At 38.8% G+C, this 26,568-nt stretch overlaps 1 protein-coding gene across 1 annotated transcript in view; it reads left to right on the top strand.

The window, feature by feature from the left end:
• Positions 1-26,568, top strand: part of RSU1 (Ras suppressor protein 1) — a 219,787-nt gene that overhangs the window by 109,886 nt on the left and 83,333 nt on the right. Inside the window, exon 8 of the mRNA XM_027847963.1 lies at positions 1,256-1,388. Coding sequence (XP_027703764.1) covers positions 1,256-1,388 — 133 coding nt within the window. The remainder of the gene's footprint in view (positions 1-1,255; positions 1,389-26,568) is intronic.

The raw sequence follows: 26,568 nt of genomic DNA, 5'->3' as shown, positions 1-26,568 counted from the left end.
TTAAGCTACCTTTTTCATTTTCAAAGTACCAATCATAGGGGTGAAGGTTAGCAATATACTTCCATACAAGGACGAAATTCCATGTGCCAGGCTAAGAGTTACAGCCAAGGTCAGTAATAGAGCCTTAGCACAGTCTTTCTTGAGAAGATTAACCAGGCAGTGTGGATATCCTCTGATAGCTTTGGACCTTTGATGAGCCAAGCCTCAGGAAAAGGACTGCCCTAGAGGGACTTAGAGAGGAAGGTGCCTGCAAAGATAAGTATCTTCATTCTACACATAGATGAAGCCACATACTTTCCTGCTGCCTAACTTTTCTCTCAGCCTCCCAAATGGTAGAGGAGACATTTATACATACTGACTTTGCACCTAGAAAAGATTCAGTCAGTTGACTAGCAGCCTAGAATAGCCAGGCATCTCTACCAAATACTAGGTTTTAGAGGTGTCATGGAATTATGAAGACATCTGTGTTAAATAAGGGCCTGAACGCATCCAGCGTCAAACCTGAACTGCTAACCTGACAGAATATAAGACATATTACCTTACTATACACCATGTGCTGTACTTAGCACATCTTTACATTGTGAGGCTAATGGAGGTGTAAATGTAGCCTCAGAAAATGTCAGCTGGCAGCATATTTACTGCAGGACTGTTATTGTTTGCTGCTCAGACTATTGCTTTGTTTCTGTAATGAATCTGCACGGTTCCTCTTATCCATCATCCCCTCACCTACTTTGGATGAAAAAACAAAACACAAAGGTGGACGTACTCCCTTTAGTCTAAGGTGAGCAGGTAATGTGATGACAAATCATCCTCTCAGGCCCAGAAGTTAGGACTCTGAGCAGCTCTGGTGTCATTCCCGCCTGTGACCTTGTACAAACCACCGTAGACCAAGAACCAACAAACTGGAAAAATAATGTTAACTTTGCAGCCGTTGAAAACGAAAGTTAGCATTAATTAGGCGTTTACAAACAGAACATAAGTTCACTTAGTGTGTTGGAGGGAAGTCATTTGTATACGAGCACTAAATAGCTTGTGATCTCTGCTTGGTGTAGAGATGATTATATTTCCTGGGTGCCAAAGGAAAAGAGATTTGCATGTAGGAAATCTGCATATTCTGATAAGAAAAACAATTAAATGCATAAATAAATGAAAACACTGATTTGGCACTGATCTTGCTCAGGATGGCATTAGGGTATCTGGATGGTGCACTCCAGACAAGATTAATTCAGTACTGTTTTCGTTTCAATCCTTTCAGGAAACTTGGATTTAACTGGTCAAAAACAGGTCTTCAAAGCAGAGAATAATCCCTGGGTTACCCCGATTGCTGACCAGTTCCAGCTTGGAGTGTCCCATGTCTTTGAATACATCCGTTCTGAAACATATAAGTAGTAAGTAATGTATGCTTTCTCCTAAAGTATCTGATTGTACGTTTATATAAGTTACAGCTTGCCATGCCTTTCCAAATACAATGTATGTATTATTAATACATGTGAGTCATGGTATCATATCAGATCCATACTAACGTCTTCCTGTGGCACTGCATTGTAGTACAGAGGTGACAGTGTGTTTTAAAGATTTCACCATTGGATCCTAAGTCATTGTGGGTCTTTCCAGGCCAGAAAGGCCTTGAGTATAGGCCTGGTGATGACTCTGTGTGTGTTCTTCAAGGGCAGGTTTGACTTCCAGATGATTTTTTTTTTCTTTTAACCTGTAAAGAAGTTGTCATCTGTGTCAGTGGAATGATTAGCCATATCAATAAAATAATGATCTTTGGTGTATTTAAAAGAGTATCCTATTAAAATAATGTATAAAATCTAAATGATAATAAATTATTTAAAAATTATATTTAAAAATATACTTGTTCTCTTAACAGCTTTTGAAATGTTAAATGTAGATGGATCTTGAATTCATGTTATGTTTGCGAATTCTGCAATAATATTAAAAATAGAACAAGTATTTTTCTTTGGAATAAAGGAAACTTAAATGCAAGTGACTTAAATTGATCTCTTGGACTTCTTGGGCTACTCAAGAACAAGATTTTATGGCAGGTACCGAGTCAACATAGTCCTGTTTTTGAGGAGGCTGGCATTAATGTAAAGAGAGGAGAATAAAGAGGGAGGTAGCAAAAAGAGGAATTTGAATAATAGTAGCTTATGTTTGAGGAATTTAAGTTTTCTGAGTTCTCTGTGAACTCTAATCTTCTGTGGATCTATGGGTTGGTCTTTACAGAATGGGCAGATAGGAAAGGACAGAATGCTTCCTCAATCTAGACTTCTTCTTTCCCATTTAAGGAATTTTAATTTGAAGAGTAATAGCAATAATTGTGTAGTCAGCTTTACATATATCAGCTGGAGGATCTATGGGTAGGTAGCAGTTTACCTGGAAAAGATCTAAAGATTTTAGTAGACTGCGTACTCAGGGAATCAGCATGTAAAATGATGTCACCAAAAAAGCTAATGTAAGTTTATAAGAGAGACATGGTGACCTTGGAAGAAGAAGGTGATAACCTCATTGTGTATTGACCTGGTCATACCATATCTGGAGTACTGTCTAGTTTTGGACATCGATTTTAGAACGGTGTCTTTAAGTTAGCATCCAGAGGAGAGCATTGAAAATGGCTGAGAGCCTTGATGTGGTGCCTGATTGATAATTAATGGTCCTATGAATGTCTAACCTAGGGAAGAGAAAACTTTGGAGGATCATGAGAGCTGAGTTTAAGTATCTGAAGGGGTATTATAAGGAAGGAGTATGTAGACTTTTCTGCTCAACTACAGTGGGCAGATCTAGGAATGAGTGATGGAAGCTACACAGAAGCAAATTTAGCTTTGACAGCAGGAAGAAATTCTTAACAATTAGCGCTGGCTTAAAATAGAAAATCTAGCTCTGGTGGCAGTGGGCTTCCACCTTACTGGAAGTGGACAAAGCCCGGATAGTCATCCATCAAGTATGTTGGAGAAGGGATTTTTTGTTCAGCTTTGGTTTGGACCAGGTGGTCCAAACACTTTACAGTTTGGAAATGAGAGGGCAAGAGTGTTTAGTTGAAACCTGTTTCATTTCAGCATCTTTTTCATCATCATTCTCAAATCATCCTTTGCAGAATGGAGTAAAGTTGGGGAAAATTTTCTCTAAAAGAGGTGTATTTTGCATCCACTGTTTCTTCCATCTGGTTTCCCTTTGAGAAAAACTCTATCTTTCCCTGTTTGTTGGCTAATAAGGCTACATTCCCTTTCATTTCAAATGTATTTGTCCTACAAAGACCAGTTTATATATTCATCACATGGCAATAGCCACAAGGGACCTTGACTGTTATATATGAGAACCTTCTCATTTTGCAGTTGAGAAAATGGTTCCCAAGAGGCAAAGTCACTTATGCACGATTGCACAGCTAGTTAATGACAAAACTGAGACTAGAACCCAGGTCTCTTAACTTTGAGGCCAGTGTTCTCTTGATGGATCCAGGCTTATTAATGTGATTTATCAGACTTCTTAACTGGTCTCTGAGGTTCAAATACAGTTGTCTCTGGCTGCAAGCCTATAAAAAAGAAAGAGATGTGAAAAACATGTAGGCAGAACCAATTTAAGTTCCCAAGACATAAAACTTAGGTAATGAAACACAGGCTTACCTTTGAATTTGACCGGTTGTTGGGATTTTAGTTTCCACAGCATTTTTTACAAGTTGGGATCATTAAAGACCACATCTCACCAGACCTCTTCTTTTTTGACTTAATAGAATCGTGACAACACCCTGCACACAGAACTTCCACCTCCGTCCCTGGCCAGGAGATCAGTCCAGATTGACAGGAGAAGGTGGCCTCTCTTAAATAGTTAACCCCCTTTCCATAGCTCTCTGTTCTTCTTTGGTCACGTATCTCTTTCTTGGTATAGCCGAGACTTGCTTAGATCTGACGGGATCACAGAGGGTGAGTCGTGCTGAGCAATGACATTAAAACTAAATAGTTATTAGGCTGAAATTGCCAAAATGGTAGCACATCCCAACTTTAAAACCTGTCTTTCTTTTCAGTTTGTAAGTGGCTTAAAAAATGGCAACATAACAGTGATATTTGAAATGTTTGGTCCCAGAAGTATATGAAAAACCCATAGGTTATACTTTATTGATTCATCAGAAGAATAGAATATTTGGAATCATTATAGATCCCTTAATTTTTTGGACTGCTAAGCAGTTATGCTTCAGAGGGCAAGTTAGACCATTTCTGCCTATCTTAAGAAATGAGAGTAATGTTTGAATCTAATCTCAAATTGGCAGATTATTTTACTTGTTGTTTCCCCATTAATCATTAATCACTATTTAAAAATAATGGTCTTAAATTTTCTCATCTGTAAAATAGGGGTAATAATAACACCTACTGTCAGGGTTATTATGAAGCTAAATTGAGATGATATTTGCAAAGCACTTTACAAACCTTAAAATGTCATAAACACATTAGCTATTGTTATCTTGTCTCATTTAAATTCCATGGGGAAGCATCATGGTGCAATCATTAGAACCGTGGGTCTGGATTCCAAAGGCTTGATTTCAAATCCCAGGTCTGTGCCTTAGCGGTTTGACCTTGGTCAAGTAACTTAACCTCTCGTTTTCCCTTTTTGCAAAATGAGAGGGTTGGGCAAGAAAATCTCTAATTCTAAATTTATGATTCTGTGATAAGGTGGTTGACTTCTATGTCATGCTTGCATTTGTAAAGCACTATGTCTATGTAAATATGTACTTGCAAGCTTAAAGAAATACTTCCAAAGCAATAAGTTCAGTAAACTCCCAGTTTTCTTGAAAAAATGGGAAATGGGGTATTAGCATTAATTCTTACTTGCCCATAATATTAATTTATCATAAGCTGCAGGCATGCATTTCTAATTTTTAGAGAATTAGAATATTCTAAAGCATACTTTACTTTAAAACTTTTCTGAATGTAATTTTTTTTTTTGATTGGGGAAGAGATTTGGGGATATGTTTGTGCCTCCAAATTGTTACATAGAAAATTGTCATTATATGATGCAATGGAAAATGCTGATTTTTTCAGACTTTGTGGTTCTTTGAGTTATGTTTCATATTTAGGGCCTAAAAGTGGAGCCATAACTTGGGTGGGGTGATAAGTGCTTTTTAGCAGGACTGCCAAATTGAGAGTGCATTGATAGCACTTCTTTAGCAGAATAGATACAACAGAGCTTACCATCTAATTAACAAACATAATTAGTTAATATATTTGGAAGCTACCAGTTGTCAGAAATACACTGCAGTTTCACTGTCATCACCCTCAAACTGGTGTTCCCAGATCTCTTTTGCCAGAAAGAAGGAAGGAAGGAGAGAGGGAAGAGGGGGGAGGGAGAGAAAAGGGAAAGAAGGAAAGAGGGAGAGAGGGAAGGAAGGAGAAAGGAAGGGAGGGAAGGACAGATGGAAGAAGAGAAGGAAGGAATAGAAAGAAAGAAACGAAGAAAGAAAGTAAGTCCAGTCTGTATTTTTGTGTCACTCGCTTCTACAGTGTAAAATCTTTCTAGTTATGGTTCTGTATAAAAGTGTAGAGTTGAGGTTATTAAAAATAACTTTTTAATCAACTCAGTACTTGAAGTATTTTCCTATATTTGATTTACTTTTGAGACTTGTTAGGATTCTGTGACTACTGTGTGAGTCTTATATTATTATTTACGTTGAGTTCATTCGTGAGATGTAGCTTAATCTCCTGTGATACATGAAGCTGCGTATGGTAGGTTGAAGGACTCAAAGGCCCTTACTATTTTCCCTCAGGGTCAGTGTCTGTGAACACCAACTGGCTCCACATGCTCGCTCTACCTTGGCTATAGGGTGGAATCCAAAGGCCTTGGTCCTGCAAGGTTTTAGCCCTCAAAGATGGGTCTCACAGTAGCTCAGAGGGCCTAAACTGGACCTGGCTATACAACTAAAGCCTCCCCCTCCATGTGCCCTGCTTCAGAAGTAAGAATAGGAACTACCAACTTTAACATCGTCCCCTCCTCGTCCCTCGTGCTTGACTGCAGATGCTGTTCAAGAATATGACATGGCGTGAGAGGAGAACAAAAGAGAGAAACCAGAAGCCCTTTCTTTTTAAGTACTCACTAGACCAAAATGGTTCGCATTTCACTTTGGCTGTGTTTGATGTGGTCTGTCCCTTTTTGACTGTGTATATTTTTTTCTCCTGAGGGGACAGCAAGATCTTCATGATCCATATAGAACGCCAAGATTAGGATGAGTGTTTATTCACTTTTAATTGCTACTTCTGTATTGGCTGACTGGTCATTTCATTTTTCTACTATCCTTGCCTGCCTGGCCTGAAATATCTTACCAAGAGCGTAAAATTTACTTAGCTCTTTTCCTAAGGCACACTTTCATTCCATTTCAGAGAAGAAAAATATGCCTTGTAAACTGCGAGTATAAAAAATAGCATCTATGTATTTCACATGCTTCCCTCCCCAAGCCTTAGATCATCCCATATATCCTCTACCAGAATACCAGGGCCTACTCAGAGTTTGGAACTTGCTACCCACCTTGAAGCTAGCTGTACACTTCTGCCCCCAGAACAGTGATTCGTGACATTCCAAAGATCACCCTTATCTCCCATTGGGAGTTAATCCATTCAGCTTTTGGACTCTGGACTCAGACTGAAATATATTGATTGATGGGTGAATGAGAAAAAACTTACCCCAATTCACCATGTCTACCTAGCCCCAAACCATGCTACCCAGAACACCAGAGCCTACCCAGCATGGGAATCATGTCAGCTTCCTTCTGTGAGGAAGCATGTCCTACCCTTCCCCCTTCCTCCTTTTCTTCTAATTACTTTTATTTTGGAACAATAACTAACTCAAATACTACCATTGCCACTAGAAAGGATGTGACAGTCTACCACTACTCATAATTCCTGTGACTGCCAAGAACTCGCTTCCCTACCTCTACTCCCCCATATGTGTCTTATTCTCTTAATCAAGCATTTATTAAGCTCTGATAGTGTTAACAGATACTTACTAAGTGCTTAATAGAATGTAAACTTCTTTTTTTTTTTTTGTGAGGCAATAGGGGTTAAGTGACTCACCCAGAGTCACACAGCTAGTGAATGTTAATGTGTCTGAAGCTGGATTTGAGCTCAGGCTCTCCTGATTTCAGGGCCAGTGCTCTATCCACTGCGCCACCTAGCTGCCCCTAGAATGTAAACTTCTTAAGGACAAGGACTGTCTCAAGTTTGTATTGGTTACCCAGTGCCTGGTAGAGTACCTGGCATCTTAATATATGTTTGCTGATTGAGTAATTAAATTATCTATGGCATTGTAGCTGATGCTGTGGGAAGAATGATACATTTGATATCAGAGGAGCTGAATTCAGATCTTGACCCTTCCACTTGCTCTTTGTGTGTACTTGAACACACTGTACCTTTCTGGACGCACTTTCCTCATCTGTAAAATGCAGAGTTTGGACAAGTTGACCTCTAATGTCGCTTCTGAGCTCTAAATCTATAATCTGTTGATCTACCTTTGCTGTCCTTTTTCCTCTTAATGCATTTTTAAAAATCACTAAGGTGGGATGTAAAGGTCATTTCTTCTTTGATGGACTATCGAGCTGAACTCCTTAATACTACAAACTCATTCCAGCAAGTACTGGCTTTAAACCCGTTTGATAGATCCAGACATTTTGCTTACTTTGTATCAATGAAAAATGTTATCCCAGTTCCCTGATCTCGTTGGAAGAAGATGATCTATAAATCTAATAAATGATCGTGTAAAATCCATGTTTGAGTAAAAAAAAATATTCCTTCAGATATGCTAGTGTTAAAAAATGATCAGAAAGGCATTTGAGTGGACATGTTCTGAGGAGATGGTGAAACTTAGACTTTTCACTAAGATAATAATGATATTTTCTATTAAATAGAGTTCATAGGTCAATCAATCAACAAACATTTGTTCTGCAGAACTTAATGTGCTGGGAAGAAAAGAAAAAGGCAAAAACAATCCCTGCCATCAGGGAGCTTGCATTCTGATAGGAAAGACAACTCTCATATATGTAACGTTCCTCTCTTATATGGACATTTTATTTGTTGAAAGAGTCATAAAAATTATGTTCTGTGTGAAGCAAAGAGTTTAGTACTACTTCACAGGTCTGAGACCAATGAGGAAGTAGCTAGAGCCAGCAGGAGAGTGGAGAGGGTCAGAAGTGCAATAGTCTCACCCAGTAGGTGATGTGTGGCGCAGACTATTCCCTAAAAAAAGTACTGATATCCAGACCTGCAGTCCAGAGTTGTTAATTGTTCTAGGCATGTGGGTTTACCTATTCGGGTACTTCCATACTAGATTTTTGCACATTTGTGTCTCCTGTCCCAACATGGACACTGTGTGCTCTGATGGGAGAGTATGACCTAGGTTTATGGGTACACTTTCATGTTTTGGTTATATCTACTTATGCCTTCAAATTCAGTAACGGTCATGTTTTAATTATTTTCTATTTTTCTTTCTCATTTAGTAAATGTTTCATGTTTAAGAGCTAATGGTATCATTATGACTGATTGATGTAAATGAGAAGCATACTGGTCAGGGTGCAGAAGCAACAGTCATGTGTATAGACATGTATTTCCTAAACATTGGGCTTACCCTAGAGCTCTGAGAGTGAAATAGCATTGTGAATCTGTGACCAGCCGGCTGGGAAAGTATCCTGACTTTCTACATTGAGTACAGGTTGGTGCACACAAGCCAGCCATATCCCAGAAAGAGGGAGAACCTTAAAGGAAGGTTCAAAGAGGGAGAGGATTCCCAGGTGTGGGGAACAGAGAGGACAAAGGCCTAGAGATGGGAGATGGAGCATCATGGATAAAAAACAACACATATGAAACCAGTGTAGCTGGATCATAATGTGCCTGGAAGAAAGAAAAGTGTAAAGAGACTGGAAAGGTGAGAAGGGACCATGTTGTTAAGAGCTTTAAATACTAAATAGAAGAGTTTATATTTGATCTTGGAGATAATTAATAGGCCACTAGAGTTTCCTGAATATGAAGATGACATGGTCAGACCTGAGCTTTAGGAAAAGCATTTTGGCAGCTTAATGGAGGACTGTTAAGAATGGAAATCAGTTAACTGTCTGAATGCAGACTGAAGCATGCTATTTTTCACTTTCTTTCATTTTTTTATTCAGGTCTTCTTGTACAAAATGGCTAATATGGAAATGTTTTATATGATTGCACATATATAAAATATATTGGATTGCTTACCATCAAAGGGAGGGATAGAATTTGGAACTCAAAACTTTAAGAAAAAACGTTTAAATATTGTTTTACATGTAATTGGAGGGAAAAAAGTATTATTAAAAAAGAATAAAAACCAATTAGAAAGCTATTACAATATTTGTTACAAGGGCTTTCTTTTTTTTTTTTCCTTTTAAATTGGAGGTATATGGAAGGGAGAGAAAACAAATGACTGTTACTAATTAGGAGGAAAAACTCTTGGAAACAATCCAGGTGAGGAGTGAGGAGGGCCTGAGCTGAGGTTGTGGCTGTGTGAGTGGAGAGAAGGAGATCTATGTGAGAGATGAGTGAAAGTAAAAATAACCAAATTTAGTAGTTGATTGAATATATATAATGAGTGAGAGACATTGAGGAAGCTGGATGACTAGGAAGGTGGTGGCATCCTTGGGAGTAGCAGGGAAGGTCAGGAAAGGGAGAGCTTAGGAAGAAAGAGAATGATTTCTGTTTCATACAAGCTAGATTTGAGGTGTTTCTGGAACATCCATTTTGAAATGACAAATAAGCAGGTCAGATGGAGCTCAGGAGAAAGACTGGGACTGAGTATCTAGATCTGGGAGAGGGAACAGTTCTGTCTCTGGGCTCTGAGGAGCAGGATTTAAATTCCCACGCTGTCTCAGACTACTTTGGACAAAATCACTTAACCTCTCTAGCCTTGGTTTCCTCATCTGTAAAATGAAGGAGGTTGTACTAGTTGGACTTGTGAGGTCCCTTCTAGCCCTAAATCGATGATCCTGAGATCCAGTGATTCCACGATTTCAGATTGGGGACAGTAGTTTACTGGGTTGGTGATGAAATTAATTTAGAAATTAAGGAGTATTAGATAGGTGCATTACGGAAGAGTCGACTTTGTCCCTGATGCCATACTTAAGTAGGCCTACGTCATCATATCCTGGTAGGGGCTGGAATTGATCAGGGTCTGTGATGCTGATTGAATTTCCTTAGCATTGGAAGCAAGGTGAAGGAGGGAACCAAGACATTTCTGTGCTGGTGGAGATCAGAAGCAAGTAAGTCAAGATCGAAGAAGGATAGTCCAGATAAATTGAATAACTGGAAGGCCTGAGGCAGCCTCACGGACTTGTCAGAGCTGACAGGCACCTTGGAGATCATCTGGCCCAAATCCTTCATTTTACAGATGAGGAAACTGAGACCTAGAATGTGCAAGTGACTGCCTGAGTCACTGTAAGAGTCAGCGTGCAGCAGTGTCAGGATTGAAACCCTGGCCTTCTGATTCCAAATCCAGGGCTGTCTTTCCATTACATTTCCATTTCCATTATCTCTATCTAATATAGCATAGTATGTCAGATTGTGTCTCTCTGAATCTTAAATACCATTCAAACCAAGAATGATAGCAAGGTTCAAGAAGTGACTTGTAGTCATCAGATTCTGAGGATCAGCTCCCAGTTATTGGATTAATGAATATCACAGAGAAATTATGAATTTGGAAAACTAACAGCCCACCTCCGTCTTCTTCATACAGAGGTAGGAGACATAGGCCGAAGAATTCTGTATCCAACCTTCGACATGAACCATGTGTCTGCTTATTTTACTCACATGTTTTCTTTAGGACAAGGGAAGATTGTGCTGCGTGTGTGTGTGTGGTAGCAATTGTTGAGATGTGATAATGCCATAAAAAAATCCAATAGAATCTATCAGTAAAACAGTAAAAGAAAATTCATGTCCCTACTTGTAAATTTCTTGTTGTTGTTCAGTCCTTTCAGTCATGTCTAATTCTTCATGACCCCATTTGGGGTTTTCTTGGCAAAGATACTGGAGTGGTTTGTCATAGCCTTTAAAAAATATTAGCACTTGTTAATAGCAAAAAAAAAAAATGATTCATATCAGTTTCACAGTTTTGGTTTATTACAATTTAGTAACTGATATTTGGCAAATTGAATTTTGTATTTTCAGTGTCTAAAAGACTCACAAATTTATTCCTCACTTAATTAGAACCTCCACACATACTCCCCATGAAAAAATAATATTTCAGTTTGTCCTTTACTCTAGCCTTTATCCTTGAAATTTCAAAACTGATGTAGCTTGAATTTGTGGTTTGTTATCACAACAACAACAACAATAGCAACAAGATTTGCGAAGTACTTTCCTTACAATCACCCTGTTTATATAGTTCAAGTATTATCATCACTGTTTTACAAGTAAAGAAACTGAGGCTCAGAAGGATTAAGCCGTTTTCCCATGGTCACTAATCATGTCAGAGCCAGGATTCAAAGTCAGGTCCACATTTAGTACTTTTTACACCAAAGGCTTCAAAAAAGGTCACGTAAACGAGTTGCAATCCTATGGCAAAACGATGCCCCCAATCAAGACTCTCCCATTCCCTATGACCTTGTATTGGCACCTGAAATACAGCCAGAAGATATTTTTTTCCACCCAGTTAACTCATAAGGGCAGCTTCCGTTACCAAAGGATTTAACAAAATATTTTATTTTCATTCATGTGTCTAGTCAACTTTCAAAATGACCTTTCTGTTGTAAGCACATCCTCTGAGGATCTTCTGTGTCTAGAATAGTGACAGAGAGAGGTGATGGATTGTATGATTTAGTGGATATAATATACTCCAAGGAGAGGCATGAATGTTTAAAACAAAACAGTGAATTAAAGCACCTTTGGAAGAATGGTCATACCAGCAGCTGCTTTGCCTTGATGGAGTTACTAACAAATGGGACCAAGCCAAGAAGGATAGGGGGAAGGGGAGCCAAAGGGATTTTGAAGTATGGTTTCTTCAGCAGACGCTTCTTTGGAGTACATTTTTTGCATCAATTATGTCCTCTTCATCAATTCTCATACGGCAGTTGTTCTCTATCCATTTATTTCTTTCTCTAGCAAAGGCCAAGATTTTGCTGCTGTCATTGCCCTGCCCATTTGAAGTTACCACCCAATGGCTTTACCTCCATTAGAGTGAAAGAGTTTGCTGGTCCTGATTGCCAAGGCCCCGTGCTGGTCACTCTCACATTTTTAGGCTGCGTTGGGCTCTCCAGTCACCTTCCTACTCCTGCTTTAATGATTGTTGTCTCCTTGTTTGACCTCTTTATTTCTGTGCGGCAGAATTATGATAGAATAGTCACCATTTGTTAAGTTTCCAGAAGGTAGATTTTCCCAGTGGGGCAGTCAAGTTGGAGCCAAGATCCTTGACAAGATTCTTTGTGAAAGGGAGTAACTCACACTTTTCACGTTTCCATCAAGGAAGGTGGATGGAAGAGCACAAGCCATTTTCAAAGATGACAAGTTGACTCTTAACAAAAGAAGAGGTTTGACAAATGTTAGGCTGGGAATGTATTGGTTGAAAGAGGCATTTGGAAGGCAGGCATCCTCATGAAGGATGCAATTTGCTAAGCATTGCAATCTAAAGTCTCATTTCCAGTGGTAGCAGGACTCCAAAAGCATTTCACCCTTTTCAGCCTCACTTATGCAGCATTTCCTTTCTTCATATGGTGTTCCTCTACTGCCTGCATGCACCGAGCTTTCAACCAGGAAGCCTGCCGGGGGGTGTAGAGGAAAAAACACTTTAAAGTCAGAAAGCCTGGTTTTAAATCCTTGCTCTATAGTTACTGACTCTATGATTGTGGGCAAATCACTTAAACTCTGTCAGCCTCAGTTTCCCCACCTGTAAATTGGGCTAATGATATTCATACTTCCCCCCCTCGGTGGATTGTTGTTAGTAAGGCATTTTTGTGAGCTTTAAAGTGTTATATAAATGTGTATTATTATCATTATTTGTAAGCGCATCAGAGTGAAGGTTGCTGTAACATCATTAATGAAATAAAACTTTATTGTTTCAGTTGGATAAAGTGAAATGTTTAAATTGGGTCATTGTAAACATTTGCACTAATAATGAGAAAGCCTCCCCCTTCCCACTCCATCCCCCTCCCCTGGCCAAAAAAAAAAAAAAAAAAGATGCTTTAAGTAGAAAGGATTAGCATCCTGAATGTTGGAGAATCAAAACCTTTATGTTCTTGTACCTCTCAAATGGCTTAACTTGAAGGATTAAGAACTAAGAGATACTTTCTTCCTTTCTCCAGCATGTGTAGATACATATATTGTACTGTGTTCGATCTTGACATGGTTATGCCCTCCATTAATGGAGATTTCAGTCTTTCTGTGTCTAGTAGATAACTCTTCATGAGCTGTTGTGGATAAAAACATTATCCCTCCCATAACTATTATTGAATATAATTAAGCAACCTGCTAATAGGACTACTGAGTCATTGGCCTAGAGAATCTTTAGTTAACAGATGTATTTGGTCCATGTAAGGTTTAGATCTTTTTGAGGGAACCCATTGAGAGAAGTAACTATATGTAAGAAAAACTTAGGTAAACCTCATCTCCCCTATTGTAATGCTCAGTAGTGATGTTTGTTGATACTAGTAATGTCAAGAAATGTCTCTGCCCAGATTGTATACTAGGAGCATTTGCAGAGGGTTAAAAATGACCTTCATCTTCCCAGCAGTGACAAACAGTTCTATGACAAAGACAGAATACACAGAACAATGTAGATCTTTCCTTTCTAGTGATTTACCTGAAAATATCTCCAATTAGGCAAGCCACAGAGGCTCAGTTTTTCTTTATAATGGACATGGGAATAGGGGGATCTAATTTTTCCTACTTCCTAAAAGTGTTTGACTTGAATCTTGCTTTGATTTTTTTTTCAAAGCACAGTGCATTTTAAACATGATAATTTATCGTCCATTTAGAAACCCTACCTCTGTATATTTTGGTTATGTTTTTAAGTTAATAAATATATTACCACATTTTTCTCCATAAGACAAAATATGATTCAGACTTTTGACATCTTTAGGCGCATTTATATGCAAATGGGTAGCATTTCACTAATATTGCAAAGATGTCATGCCAAGGGAGAAAAGGGAAAATCATCAAATACATCTTATTTTGGGTAGTATTGACAGTATCATCACCCCTTTTCTTCTGCTCATTTTAGAGGACAGAACTAGATAGCATTCCTGTTTTTCTAAATTGTAAGTAATTAATGAGCTTCAAGAATCCAACTGATTCAGGAGCTGAAGAATATTCATCATGCTGAATAAATATGAGCCAGTGGATAACACCAACTGTTGCATGTAAACCAGGAATTTAACTATTTTTTTTTATTTTAAATTTTTTATAAGTAACTGGATACCATTGTGAACTAACTCATAGAGCTCCCTTCTCTCTCCAAGGAAATTAACTGTGTAGGAGTAAAGCCATAACTAGGAAGTCTTTTATCTGGGCTAAATTCAGTTGTGTGGAAGTGGGAGGAGAGCAGAGTCCATGGGAGGTATGGGAGAAGCCCAAAGTCAATCCCCTGGGATCTCTTGCTGCTAATCTTCTCTGCATGGTATGTGGCACAGATTTCTAGGCTAAGCAGTTTGCAGGCAGTCTTAACCCAGGTGATACCATTGTGCTAACAAATTGGCAAGGGAAGGCTTCCCATTTGAGAGTCTTGTCTGCAGAAGACCCTGGAGATGATCATTTCCTTACCCTCAGGGTCGGTGAGGTAAATTGCTTTCATCAGTGGATGGGTTCTCTTGTCTTCTGTTGGTCTCCCACACCACCACAGGGAAGAATCACTTGTCCTTTTCCCTTTCCAGCCCTCCCTCCCCCTTCTCCCCATGCCCCCTTCTTCTCTCCCTTTTCTTTTCTCCCCCTCTCTCTCTTCCTCTCCCTCTCCCTCCTACCTTCCCTCTCTTCTCCCTCCCCTTCTCCCTCCCTTTCTCCCTCTCCCTGTCCTGCGTAGTTAAGTGAAGCAAGAATGTATATGTCATTCTACATTTTCAGTCCATCACCTTTCTGGGAGGAGGTGGGTAGCTTGCTTAATCCTTGATCCTATAGAACTGTCACTTGTCGTTCCACTGATCAGAGTTCTTATCTTTTAAAGTTGTTTTTCTTTATAATGCTGTCATTGTACAAATTGTTCTCCTAATTATGTTAACTCTTCATTAGTTCATAAAGGTCTTTCCATTTTCTCCTGAAGCTGTTTGTATTGTTATTTCTTAAAGCCGAATAATACTCCATTTCATTTATATATCATAATGGGTTTAGACTTCCTTCAGTAGATAGACACCCTCTTAATTTCCATTTGAGGATGCCTCTACAGAAAGAGTTGTTGTAAGTATTTTTGTTAACATGGGTCATTTTCTTCTTCCTTTGATCTCTTTGTATAATCCTAGTACTAGGTCAAAGAGTATACGAAGTTTAATGACATGAGGGCATAGTTCCAATTTGCTTTCCAGAATGGCTGCACCCAAAGTATGTCATTCTGGCAAAAATTTCTAAAATTGTATTCATAATTAATATTATGTTGTCCTGTTGTCTGCCAGGAAGAAAAATCCAGATCCACTAAGCTTGTGTGAGTAGAGAGCAGGGTCAGATGTGAGAGAAGATGTAAATGTAGATGTAAAACCGACAGGATTTGTCAACTGAGAATGTGAGAGAATGAGTAGAACAGAGCATGAGTGTTGCAGACATGGGAGACAGAAAAACAATCGTCCCTTTGACAGAAATTGAGAGATTTGAAAGAAGTGTGGATTTGGTGAGGGAAGGGGGGAAGATGAGAAGTTCTATTTTGGACATGCTAAGTTTGAATGTCCCTGGGAAATCCAGTTGGAAATGTCCAGTAGGAAATTGGTGGTGTGCAGTTGAAGCTCAGGGCAGAGTGGAGCTGGTGATCTATAGATCTATAAACAGCTACAGAGAAGTAGTAATAAATCATAGGAGCTGATGAGGTCACCGAGAGACAGCATGTAGAGAGTCAAGAGGGGGCTTAGGACAGAGCCTAGGGGAGTGCCAAGGTTAGGGCACATCATCTGGAGTGAAGTATACTGAGAGGGAATGATTAGACAGGAAGAGAGCCAGGTGATGATAGTGTTAGGAAAAGAGAAAGTATCCTGCCAGAGAGGGTGGTCTAGAACCAGGCTGTACCTGGTTAAGGAGTTAATGAGAAACACTTACATGGAATCAGGCAGTGTAGATAGATTTGGTAGGAGTTTGGCTGGGAGAAGGAAAAGAGATATAGGATGAAATGGTGAAAGGTGGTATACTTTACTAAAGACATTTTTTCCTTTTTTCCTTTTTTTTTTAAAGGTGGGAGAGACTTGGGCAAGCTTGACAACTTTAAGGAAGGAACCCATAGATAGGAAGAGATGGGGGCTAGTTGAGGTAGCATTCTGCTGCAGGGGATGGAGTCATGGACACGTGTAGAGAGGTTGGCTTTGGCCACTTCAGTGTCAGAGACTGAGGAAAAGGATAGAGTGGGGAGTGAGTTTAAGAAGTTTCAATATGAAACTCTCTTTTTTTCTTCTTACTTGTATCCCCAGTGCTTAGCACAATGCGTGGCATATAGTAGGAGCTTAATAAATGTTTATTGTTTATTGCCTTTGAAAAGAAGGTGAGGAGAGGGGTCATGTCACACGGCTTCAATTTTTCTTAGTGGAGTAAGGAAATGATGAAGTCAGGCCTCCAACAAGAGAACATGGGACAGGATACTTTTGGCTTCGCAATGGTAGGGTTGCATACGATCTTGGAGAAGACATCTCTGTGGACCTCAGATTTCTCTAATGTAAATTGAAGGGATCTCTGAGGTCCTCTGCATTTCTAACATTCTGAGCCTATGATGAGGAGAAAACGTGGTGTCCATTTTTGACTTATCCTAATTGGATGGCGTATTGAACTATTGAGTATTGAACTGTGGTGAAGTTAAATTGGTCAGCCCTAAATATTGATGACCTTTATTAAGTCTCTGTAATCTTAAAGTTCAATTCTTTGATGCTCCACTTTACAGCTAAGTAGGATGAGTTATTGCCTGCATTTGCTGTTTTTATTTGAGAGATAAATTAAAAAGTGGCGCTTTTATAATCAAACAAAACTGTCTGCAATTTCTATTCTCTACACAGTAATATCTTGTTTTATTACATGCTGGCTTTTTATTGAGCTGTAGTCTCTTATTTCAGTCGGGCATTGTTGGAGATTTTCTTGTAATTTTTTTTTTAACAGTTTAGTGTTCTTTTGTCATATCAGGTAGCTTGAATTAGTGTGTCTAATATTTTGAAAGGTTTTATATCAACTTTTTATCAGGTAAAATGCATAAATGTACATTTTTTCATTCATTTGTTGATGTCAATTTATTCATCAAGCACAAAGAAATAACTTGCCACTTAAATATGCTAATGCCAACAGTAGTTAGTTTCATCTGGATTTTAATGGTGGTGGTAGTAGTAGTTGTAGTAGTAGTAGTAATAGCTAGCATTTATATAGTGCTATAGTGTTTGCAAAGTAGTTTACAAATGTTAACTCATTTATCATAACAACCCATTTTACAGATGAGGACACTGAAGGAAAAGGGGTAGGTGACTTGCCCAGGGTCACCTGGGTAGTAGGTGTCTGAGGCAGGATTTGAACCTAGTTCCCTGACTCCAGGTTTGGTGCTCTATTCACTTGGCTGCCTACTCTGCATTTTCTGAGTATGTTAAACTTTGTCAAATGCAGAAATCTCTGTGGTCAATGACATTGCACGCTTGCACATTAATTATATGTATGATATTTTAGTACTTCGGTGGTCCATGATGTATGTCCTCTTCTTAATACCTTTGGATCATCTTTGTGTGTTGGTGTGGAAGAAAACAAAATTACTTAGTGGCCAACCTTCTGCTTACGAACCTCGTTGCATTTAGTCATACTGACAGGATCGTTTGACCAGACCCAGCTGAGAAGTCATTCCAGCTTAGTAGGGCCTGCTGCAGCCCCCGCTCCAGACACATCGCAGGAAACTTGCCTCATTCCTTCTCTCCCAGAACATGTATAGTTTAGTTTTATTTTTCCTAAAGAAAATGGAACCTTGTTAGTGGTTTATTAAAAAATGAATAAACAAAAACTAGTTAGAATTATACAGTGGAAAGTAGGAAAGGCCTTTGGAAAATTCTCCTTGATGTATGTCTCCTTACCCTCTTTGGGAAATTACTTTGATATTTTGGAAGCACCATCTCATCCATGTCAGTACTCTTCCAATGATGCAGATTATCATCCATCCTATGCCATCTTGGTGTTTATTTCTCACCCATGACTTCCTCTAAATCCTCCATAGATGACCCAGAGCCTTTAATACCCTCACTCTTGATCAGAGAATTAATTTGGGGATTTATATTCTGGGATTAAGTATAAGGCATATAACTAGGAAATAGAATAAGGGAACTGATTATTTCAGCTACCCTGTCTTGGCCTTTAATAAATAGGCTTGATGGCACTATGAACTGGTCCAAGCTTTCTGGCCGCCAACTTGGAATTATGTTAGCAAGTGACTAACGTGTCCATACCCTTTGACTCAGATATCCCACCCTTAAGCATATACCTCCAGGGCATCAAAGACAGGAAGAAAAGACCCATATACATTAAAATATTGAGAGTAACACTTTCTGTGGAAGCAAAGAACTAAAAACAAAATGAATGCCCAGCAGTTGGGGAATAGCAAAATAAATTATGGTACATGAATGAAATGGAATATTATTGTTCTGAAAGAAACGATGCATACAAAGAATTCAGACATGCATGAGAATTATATGAACTGGTACGGAGTACCAGGAAAACAGTATACACAATGACCGGTACTGTGTAAATGGGAAGAACCATCATAGCCAAAAAACCCACAAACTTGAATAATGACTAAGCAGATCAAAAAATTCACCTCTTTCCCAGTATTGGAGAACGGGGATCTGTGCTTGTGAAACATTACAGGTACGGTCAGACTCAATTAACTATGTAATTATTATGTAAGGCTAATTAATAGGTTGACTAGTTTTTTTCAAATTAAAATTAAAAATAAATAAGTAGAAATATATATCTGTAATTCTTTCCCAAAGGATATTTTAGAGGAAAGATGTCATGATCAAGAGGGTCGTGACAAGGGACCTGTTGGTTTCTAGCTTAGTTAATATGACTGGATTTTTTTAGTGATCACGGGACCCCAAAGAGCTGATGCTTTAATTGTAATCTCCTGTTTAGGCTCCTAATCACATTACCTTCTGCCAGTGTGCTGGGATCTAAGGTTTAGAAGTGCAGCATGGTGGTTTCTGTTTTATGAGAAGTGTGTGATTTAGTAAGGGGTGATTCAAAACCCTGTCTCCTTTGTCCTACCCTGTTTCAGGAGTATCTAGTGAAGAAGGTGCAGGTAAGATTAGGGCTAGACTCACGAATGTAGTATTAAGGTGTTGATCCAGTTGGTTTGTAATCAGGGTTAGTTTACTTATAAACTGGGTTGAGAATAGGGATGCTTTTCCTATTTTCAGATAGATAAGTTTATCTTATTGCATTAAAAAAAAGTCACATATATAGTATATAAATGTGTGTATACTTACTAGCCACGTGACCCTGGGCAAGTCACTTCACCCCATTGCCTCGCCAAAACAAAAAAATAAATAAATGTGTGTATATAAAATATGTGTATGCATATATGCACATATGTTTATGCTATGTACACATACATGTATACATAATATGTGCACACCTGTGTATGTATATGCGCAAGTCTCTTGTGGACCAATCCTCAGTTTTTTCATGGTTTTTATGTGATATATATGAAATGATCATATATACCATATATCATGGAATCATCATATGTATCACATGAAAACCATGAGAGAATTGAGGAATGGTCCGTAAAAGACTTATGTATATGTCTAACATACACATGTGCGTATTTATGCATGCATGCATGCACATACATACACACTATGAAAACTATGAGAGAACTGAGGAGTGGTCCATAAAAGGCTTGCACCAGAGTTCTTACTCTGAGACTTTATTGTAGCATTAAGGTGACTTTAGGTTTTCTAAAACAATATGTCAGTGAACTATAAACTGTTGTGGATTCTACCAGCCTCTAAAAGTTTTAAGTACTGATTTGGCAGCTAGCAATTTATATATTGTTCAAGGACCTACATGTAAAGTGTATAAAAGCTTATCACCAGAAAGTTCTACCAGATGATCAATTATTCTGACAAAAACAACATATAAGACCATCTGTTGAGGTATGGATGGGGTGCCAACTGTGGGTAAGTAGGGGGACTACCCACATCTTTAAAATCATGGTTCTCATTTGAAAATTAAAGAAGGAACATAAAAGAAAAAAGAGCATGAAGTTGTTTTAAACCTAAAATCTTTATCCAGAATATTCAAATAATTTTCTGTATAATAAATACCTGAATTCTTTGTTTCTTTTTTATTATAAGTTAAAGACCAAGGTTTGGTTATATCATTTCATTCTTTTGGTTCAGTTTAATATCTAGCTTTGTCCTAAATCTGAATTTACCTTATAGATTTTTTTTTAAAAGGTAACGGAAGACAATGATGATCCTGAATATAAATTGTAACACCAAATGGATGTGAGATAAAATTACCAAATCAACCTTTTTTATTCTATATTTTATGGAATATCTAATATAAGTTTGGCAATAACTTACTCTTAGCACATGAATTCTTGACACTTTCGATTCTTCAGACTTATTAATCAATGTACTCGGCACCAGAGCAATTTTATTAGACTTACTAGTCATCAAAAATTTATTATCAGATAAATCAAAGAAACAACTAGCATCTTAATAGGGTGAAGAAAGTGGCATGTAAAGAATCATTTAAAACTCTGCTTTTTGTCAGATGCATATTATACTCTCAACTGATATCATGAGATTTCCTTAACATTTCCTATATACAGATAATCAGGTGACAAAGTTATCTTCTTGACCCAGATATATTCTTTATCAGTCTTTTAAAATTAATGTCTGTATAACTGTAAGAATGAAGTTGCCAAATATTCATAAGGAGAGAAATGTGGCTTTCCGCCCCCAAGTCTAGGTATTTAAAATATGAAACTTGTTTTTAATTTTCCTCATTCTTGTCATGAGAAGGTAATACATTGAAGTCATTTCTTCCATTTATGAGAGATCATTTAAGTTCAGCTCTTTGGGGCCTTAAACCAATAGTGGGCTTATAACATATGGGAATTGTCAGACTAAAATACATAGAAGCCTACGTATCTTCTGAATAATCAATAAATGTTTGGCAATAGTTTACTCTTATACTAAGCTTATTAACAGCCAATTTTGTGTTAGCAGGCCCTACTTCAAAGGTAAAATGAAAGAGAATGGGACAAAGGTCAAATGCTATGGACAGATTTAATTCTTGAAGCTGATCACCTGGTGGAAAGTTTGGTTGTTATATGATAATTGAGAATTCTATCAGATCAGAGAGCACTAGAATATAACTCGTGCGACAGTCTTGACAGAAATCCATTGGTAAAGAAACTGAAATGGACGTGCTGGGTTAGTTTGTACTTCTTGGACAGACAGAAAGACATGGTACTCTGCTACCTTATACTTAATTTTATCTATTACACGGTACCTCTGTTGGAAGAGAACATCCAGAGAGGTTGTACTGCTTTCTGAAAATAAAACAATGGAACTTGGTTGGTTACCACAAGTCAGTGTATCTGTGTTCTCGTAAGGGGCAGCTAGGTGACACAGTGGATAGAATCCCTGGCCCTAGAGTCAGGAAGACTTGAGTTCAAATCCAGCCTCAGACACTTACTAGCTGTGTGACCCTGGGCAGATCACTTAACCCTGTTTGCCTCAGTTACCCATTGGTAAAGTGAGCTGGAGAAGGAAATGGTAAACCACTCCAGTATCTTTGCCAAGAAAACCCCAAATGGTGTCACAGAGCTGGATGCAGCTGAAAGACTAAGCAGCAACAATAATGACAAAGTGAACTCATCATTTGGATGCTTCATCCAGCAGGGCGTATCTCAGCCTGCCCATGCCTGTTATCCTTTACTGTCTTTATCCTATGCTATTGTGCATTATCATCATCATCCTTATCCTTGTCCACCCTGTAAATCCTCCACAAGGGGTCCGTTCAACACGTTGGGAGCCTTTCTATTGACTACTGCCATTCTTTGTGACGTTGCGTGACTGTGGAGGAAAACCCTAGCTCTACAGTGTTCCTGCTTATGGGGAAGGGTTGGGCGTGGCAGTCAGCCATCATCTTGTGATCTGGGAGGGTCAGGAGAGAGGAAGTCTTCTGCCCTTGAGTACAAAGGAGTCATTACTCTCCATAGTGTTAAGCAATTCTTTTGAGTATAAATTTAATTCCTTTTGAGAAGCCAAGCCAGCCATCCCTAATACCTTGTAATTTACTTCTTTTCTGACTCTCTGCCATGGATAGGTGAGGGGAAACGTCCGAGGGCCCACAATTAGACCTGGAAATGGATGTTCTTAGAGGTCCTTTAGTCTGACCTTCTCATTTTACAAATGAAGAAATAGAGCCAAGGCTAAGTGACTTACCCAAAGACACCCGGCAAAGAAGTAGAATTGCCCTGATTTTAACCTTGTCTTCTGACTCCACATCTCATGTTGGGTTTTTTTGTTTTTGGGGTTGTTTTTTTTTTTTTTCCTTCATTGCAACATGTTTTCCTCAAGATTTTTTGAACTGCGTGGAATTTGGAGGTTTAGATAGAATGTGCATTTTCACATGAAGGCTAGAAAAAGAGAGAGAAGACAAGAAATGATACAAAGTTAGATTAGCAGAATTAAACCCTTTCAGTACAAGTGGATGTTTGATGTCATTGCTTCCTTTATCAGTATAGATAGCAAGGGACACACAATGAGATTGTTGTCTGTGTCCTCTTCCTGTTTCCTTTATGGAGGGTCAGAAGCAGGATTTGAATCCAGCACCTCAGAATCCAAAGGCAGTACATCTTCTCCTGTATCATGTGGGATTCCCTAAGTGTTCAGAGCCCCTTTTCGCCATGGCAACCCATGAAACAACTATAAATATAATTCTCTTAAGTACAGATACATAGATGAGAGTCACTGTGGCAAAGTGGAGAGAATACGGGCATTGGAGTCAGGAAGACTCAGAAAGGCCTGCCTCTGTGGCCGTGGGCAAACTCCTTAACTCACCACTGCCCGGGGCACGTTTCTGTGACCGTGTGTTATACAGAAATTGCCAAGCTATGTCAGTGGTGGGAGTTTGCACTCTGGGAGTTATTTGTACCAGTGACTCACAGGCAGCAACACATCAGCCTATCAGGATGTGTTTGTGTACATATGTACACCTGTCTATACACACATAAATGCATATATACACAGCATGTGTATTATGTATACTTTATTTTTATTTTATTTTCTATTATTTGGATCATACCCATAATCTCATTGTTATAGGAGAATCACAGTGAGGTTACAACTTCCACAAATGCAGATTTGCATCTATTGCACAAGTTTAGGCACTTAGCGAGTTTCCTAGTGGCACTGAGAGGCTTAGAGATTTGTTCAGGATCACACAGGGGCAGTGTGGGTCAGACTCATATACTGCACACACACACACACACACACACACACACACACACACACACTTTAAATCAACTGGAACAAAATAGTCAAAGGGGAAGAGAAGAACACAGAACAAATAAATTATCAGTTAAGAATTAAAAAGTTTCTCTAGATTTTACATTTTTTTTGCATTGTAGAAGCTACTATCTTGATGCTTGTTGATGATGTGACTCTAATTTCTGATCGTTCTCAATGTACCCTTTCAGTTACCCAATAAACTCTTCTTCTTTTCCCTATTTAATGCTCTTTTTCTGTTCTTCTTGTAGTAGAGGATTGAGATTTGAGGCAATAGGTCGAAGATAAAAAAATAAAGAAGAGAAAACTCAAGAACCCTGACCCCTTTACTGATGCCAATGGAACATTTTTACTTGACGCTCAAGTGCAGGCTGCATATGAATATGTATTTGCATTTTTCTAGTCCTTACCGCCCACCTTGTAGCCATCCATACATCTGGATGTGGTGCTCAAGAATATCTCCTTAGAGACAACTGCCAGAGTTCTGGCACAGTGATAAATTCATTGAAATTATTCCAGGGAGGTTTTCTTTGAACTATCTTGGAGACAGGGGAGTTGTGGAGGATGTAGCAAGAACATTTTCTGTCTCCCACAGTGGCATGGAGTACAGTGGAGGAGATCCCTGGACTTGGTCTGGAGTCCATCCCTTGATCTGTCTTTCACTCAGTTTCTTCCCTGTATAATAGGGATAATCATCCTCCACTGTTCCTTTCCTTGTCATGTTGTGAGTATAAAAGGGTCATAGGTATGCAGCTGGGAATGTGAGGCTGCTTCTTCATCATCTCCCCACACATTCCTTACAGGACGGAAGTGATTTGGAGGCTACTTCAGAAAAAGAGCCTTCTGTCTCCCTAGGAGTTGCCTCATTCTGGATCTGCTGTACCAGATGCATGTTTTATATGTTTGTCCCCTCATTAAGAGTGATTAGAAGGAAGGAGGGAAAGAAGCATCTGTTAGTTGCCTACTTTGTGCCAGGCACTGTGCTAAACACTCATTTGATCTTTGTGACAACCCTGGAAAATAGGTGTGATAGCACTATTACCATTTTCCAGTTGAGGAAACTGAGGCAGACAGGTTAAGTGATGCGCTTAGGGTTGCACAGCTAACAAATGTCTGAGACTTGTCTTGCATGCAAGTCTTCCTGGCTCCAAGCCCAGGTAACTTTAATTCAGGATGATGCATGATCAGAGATGTGCAAACCATTTGGTTTCTAAATTCTAAGGGAAAGGCAGGAAGAATCATTTTTGACTGGGGCAATCAGGGGAAACTTTTTTGGAGGCTTCTTTTTTTTTTGTTGAGTAGGGTCTTAAAAGGTGTGTAGTATTTCAGCAGTGTGGAAGGACGACTCTCAGCAGAGTCCCAATGAGGCAACATTTCATTAGGGTACAACCCTACTTTTTATAGTTAGTACAGGTATTCTCCGTTAAATAAATCTCATTTAAAAACTGATATCCGGGCAGTGAGGTGACTCAATGGATAGAGCACTGGCCCTGAAGTCAGGAGGACCTGAGTTCAAATCTGGCCTCAGACCAAACACTTGACACTTACTAGCTGTGTGACCCTGGGCAAGTCACTTAACCCCAATTGCCTTTAAAAAGAAAAAACAAACCGAACACCTGATATCAATTATTATAGCAGACATATTCCACTGGGAACAATTTCAATTCTTCTGTTGTAATAAAATAATAACTAAAATGCAAGAGATTTAAAAATCATATTTAAATGTTTAAAAATTACCATGATAAAATCTTAATATTCCAAAACTTAACAATAACATCAGTGTCATCGTTTATCACATTTGTATCACTTGAAAATTGGCCTTTGGGGGCTGAAGGGCTATGGTAACTCATGAGTACACTGGACCACAGGATCATAGATTGAGAAGTAGAAGAGAGCTCCAAGGCCATGTAGACTTAGATCATAGGTTTGGAGTTGTAAACGAACCCCTAAGGTATTTTAGTCCAGCATTTTACATATAAAAATGAAGCCAGAGAGGTCAGGTGACTTGCCCAGAGTCAGATAATCATAATGTCAGAGTCAGGATTTGAACCCAGGCCCTGTAAATCCATAGCTGGTGTTCTCTCCATGTCTTGGTGCCGCCTATAAAAAATGGCTGACATATAGAAGAGGTAGATTAGAACCCGTTTGTCAGTGTAGTATACCATTACATTTAGGTTCCTTTTTAGCATACTCCTAAGAGGCTTCTTAACTGTATAGTGTCTTCCCAGGTACTCTTCTTTCAGTTAATGAGATGCATGTGAATATCATCTTACATAATTTGAATTTTTACTGTATTTTGGATCTGTACTCAACTTTGAGTTATGTGAATGCTGAGTGGAAGCAGGAAAGTCAGATTAGAGAAGCATCTGGTTTAACTTGGAATCCATTTCAGAATAAATTAGTGGTATATTACACCAAACAGGATTCATTTGTAACAAGTTTATCTGCAGATTCTTCTTTGGGATTTTAAAATTAATATTTCTTGTGCATTTGAAATCATGGGCATATATAATAAAATGAGGTTAATGTTTTCATCAGAAATGGTCAAGATTTGACTACTGTTTGTGATCCAGTCTTGCCAAGAGAGGCCTTCTGGTAGAGTGTAAAGGGGGCTGAACTATATGTCACAAGACCTGGAGACCCCTTCACGGCCCCTTTCCTTCCTTCCATGCAACCTAGGGAAAGTCACTTAGGAAGGTCTTCCCGAGTCCAAACCCAGGGTTCTGCTCACAGAGTCACCTACCTGACTAGGAATGAAATGTGTATTATGAAAGCATTTTGTAAACTATTAAGCATTATACCAGATTGAAGAGGGCCGGGGTGGGAGGTGGGGGGATTGTTCCATTCCGTTTCGAACACTACTCATCTATAAGCTTGACAGTTTATCATTATTTCATGTGTTTTTAGGCAATTAATAA

Source organism: Vombatus ursinus, unplaced genomic scaffold (genome assembly GCF_900497805.2).
Source record: "Vombatus ursinus unplaced genomic scaffold, bare-nosed wombat genome assembly UNPS02005459.1, whole genome shotgun sequence".
In the NCBI taxonomy this organism is placed as follows: Eukaryota; Metazoa; Chordata; class Mammalia; order Diprotodontia; family Vombatidae; genus Vombatus; species Vombatus ursinus.
The sequence above is the reverse complement of the archived record's forward strand: the minus strand, read 5'-3'. Positions and strand labels throughout refer to the sequence as shown.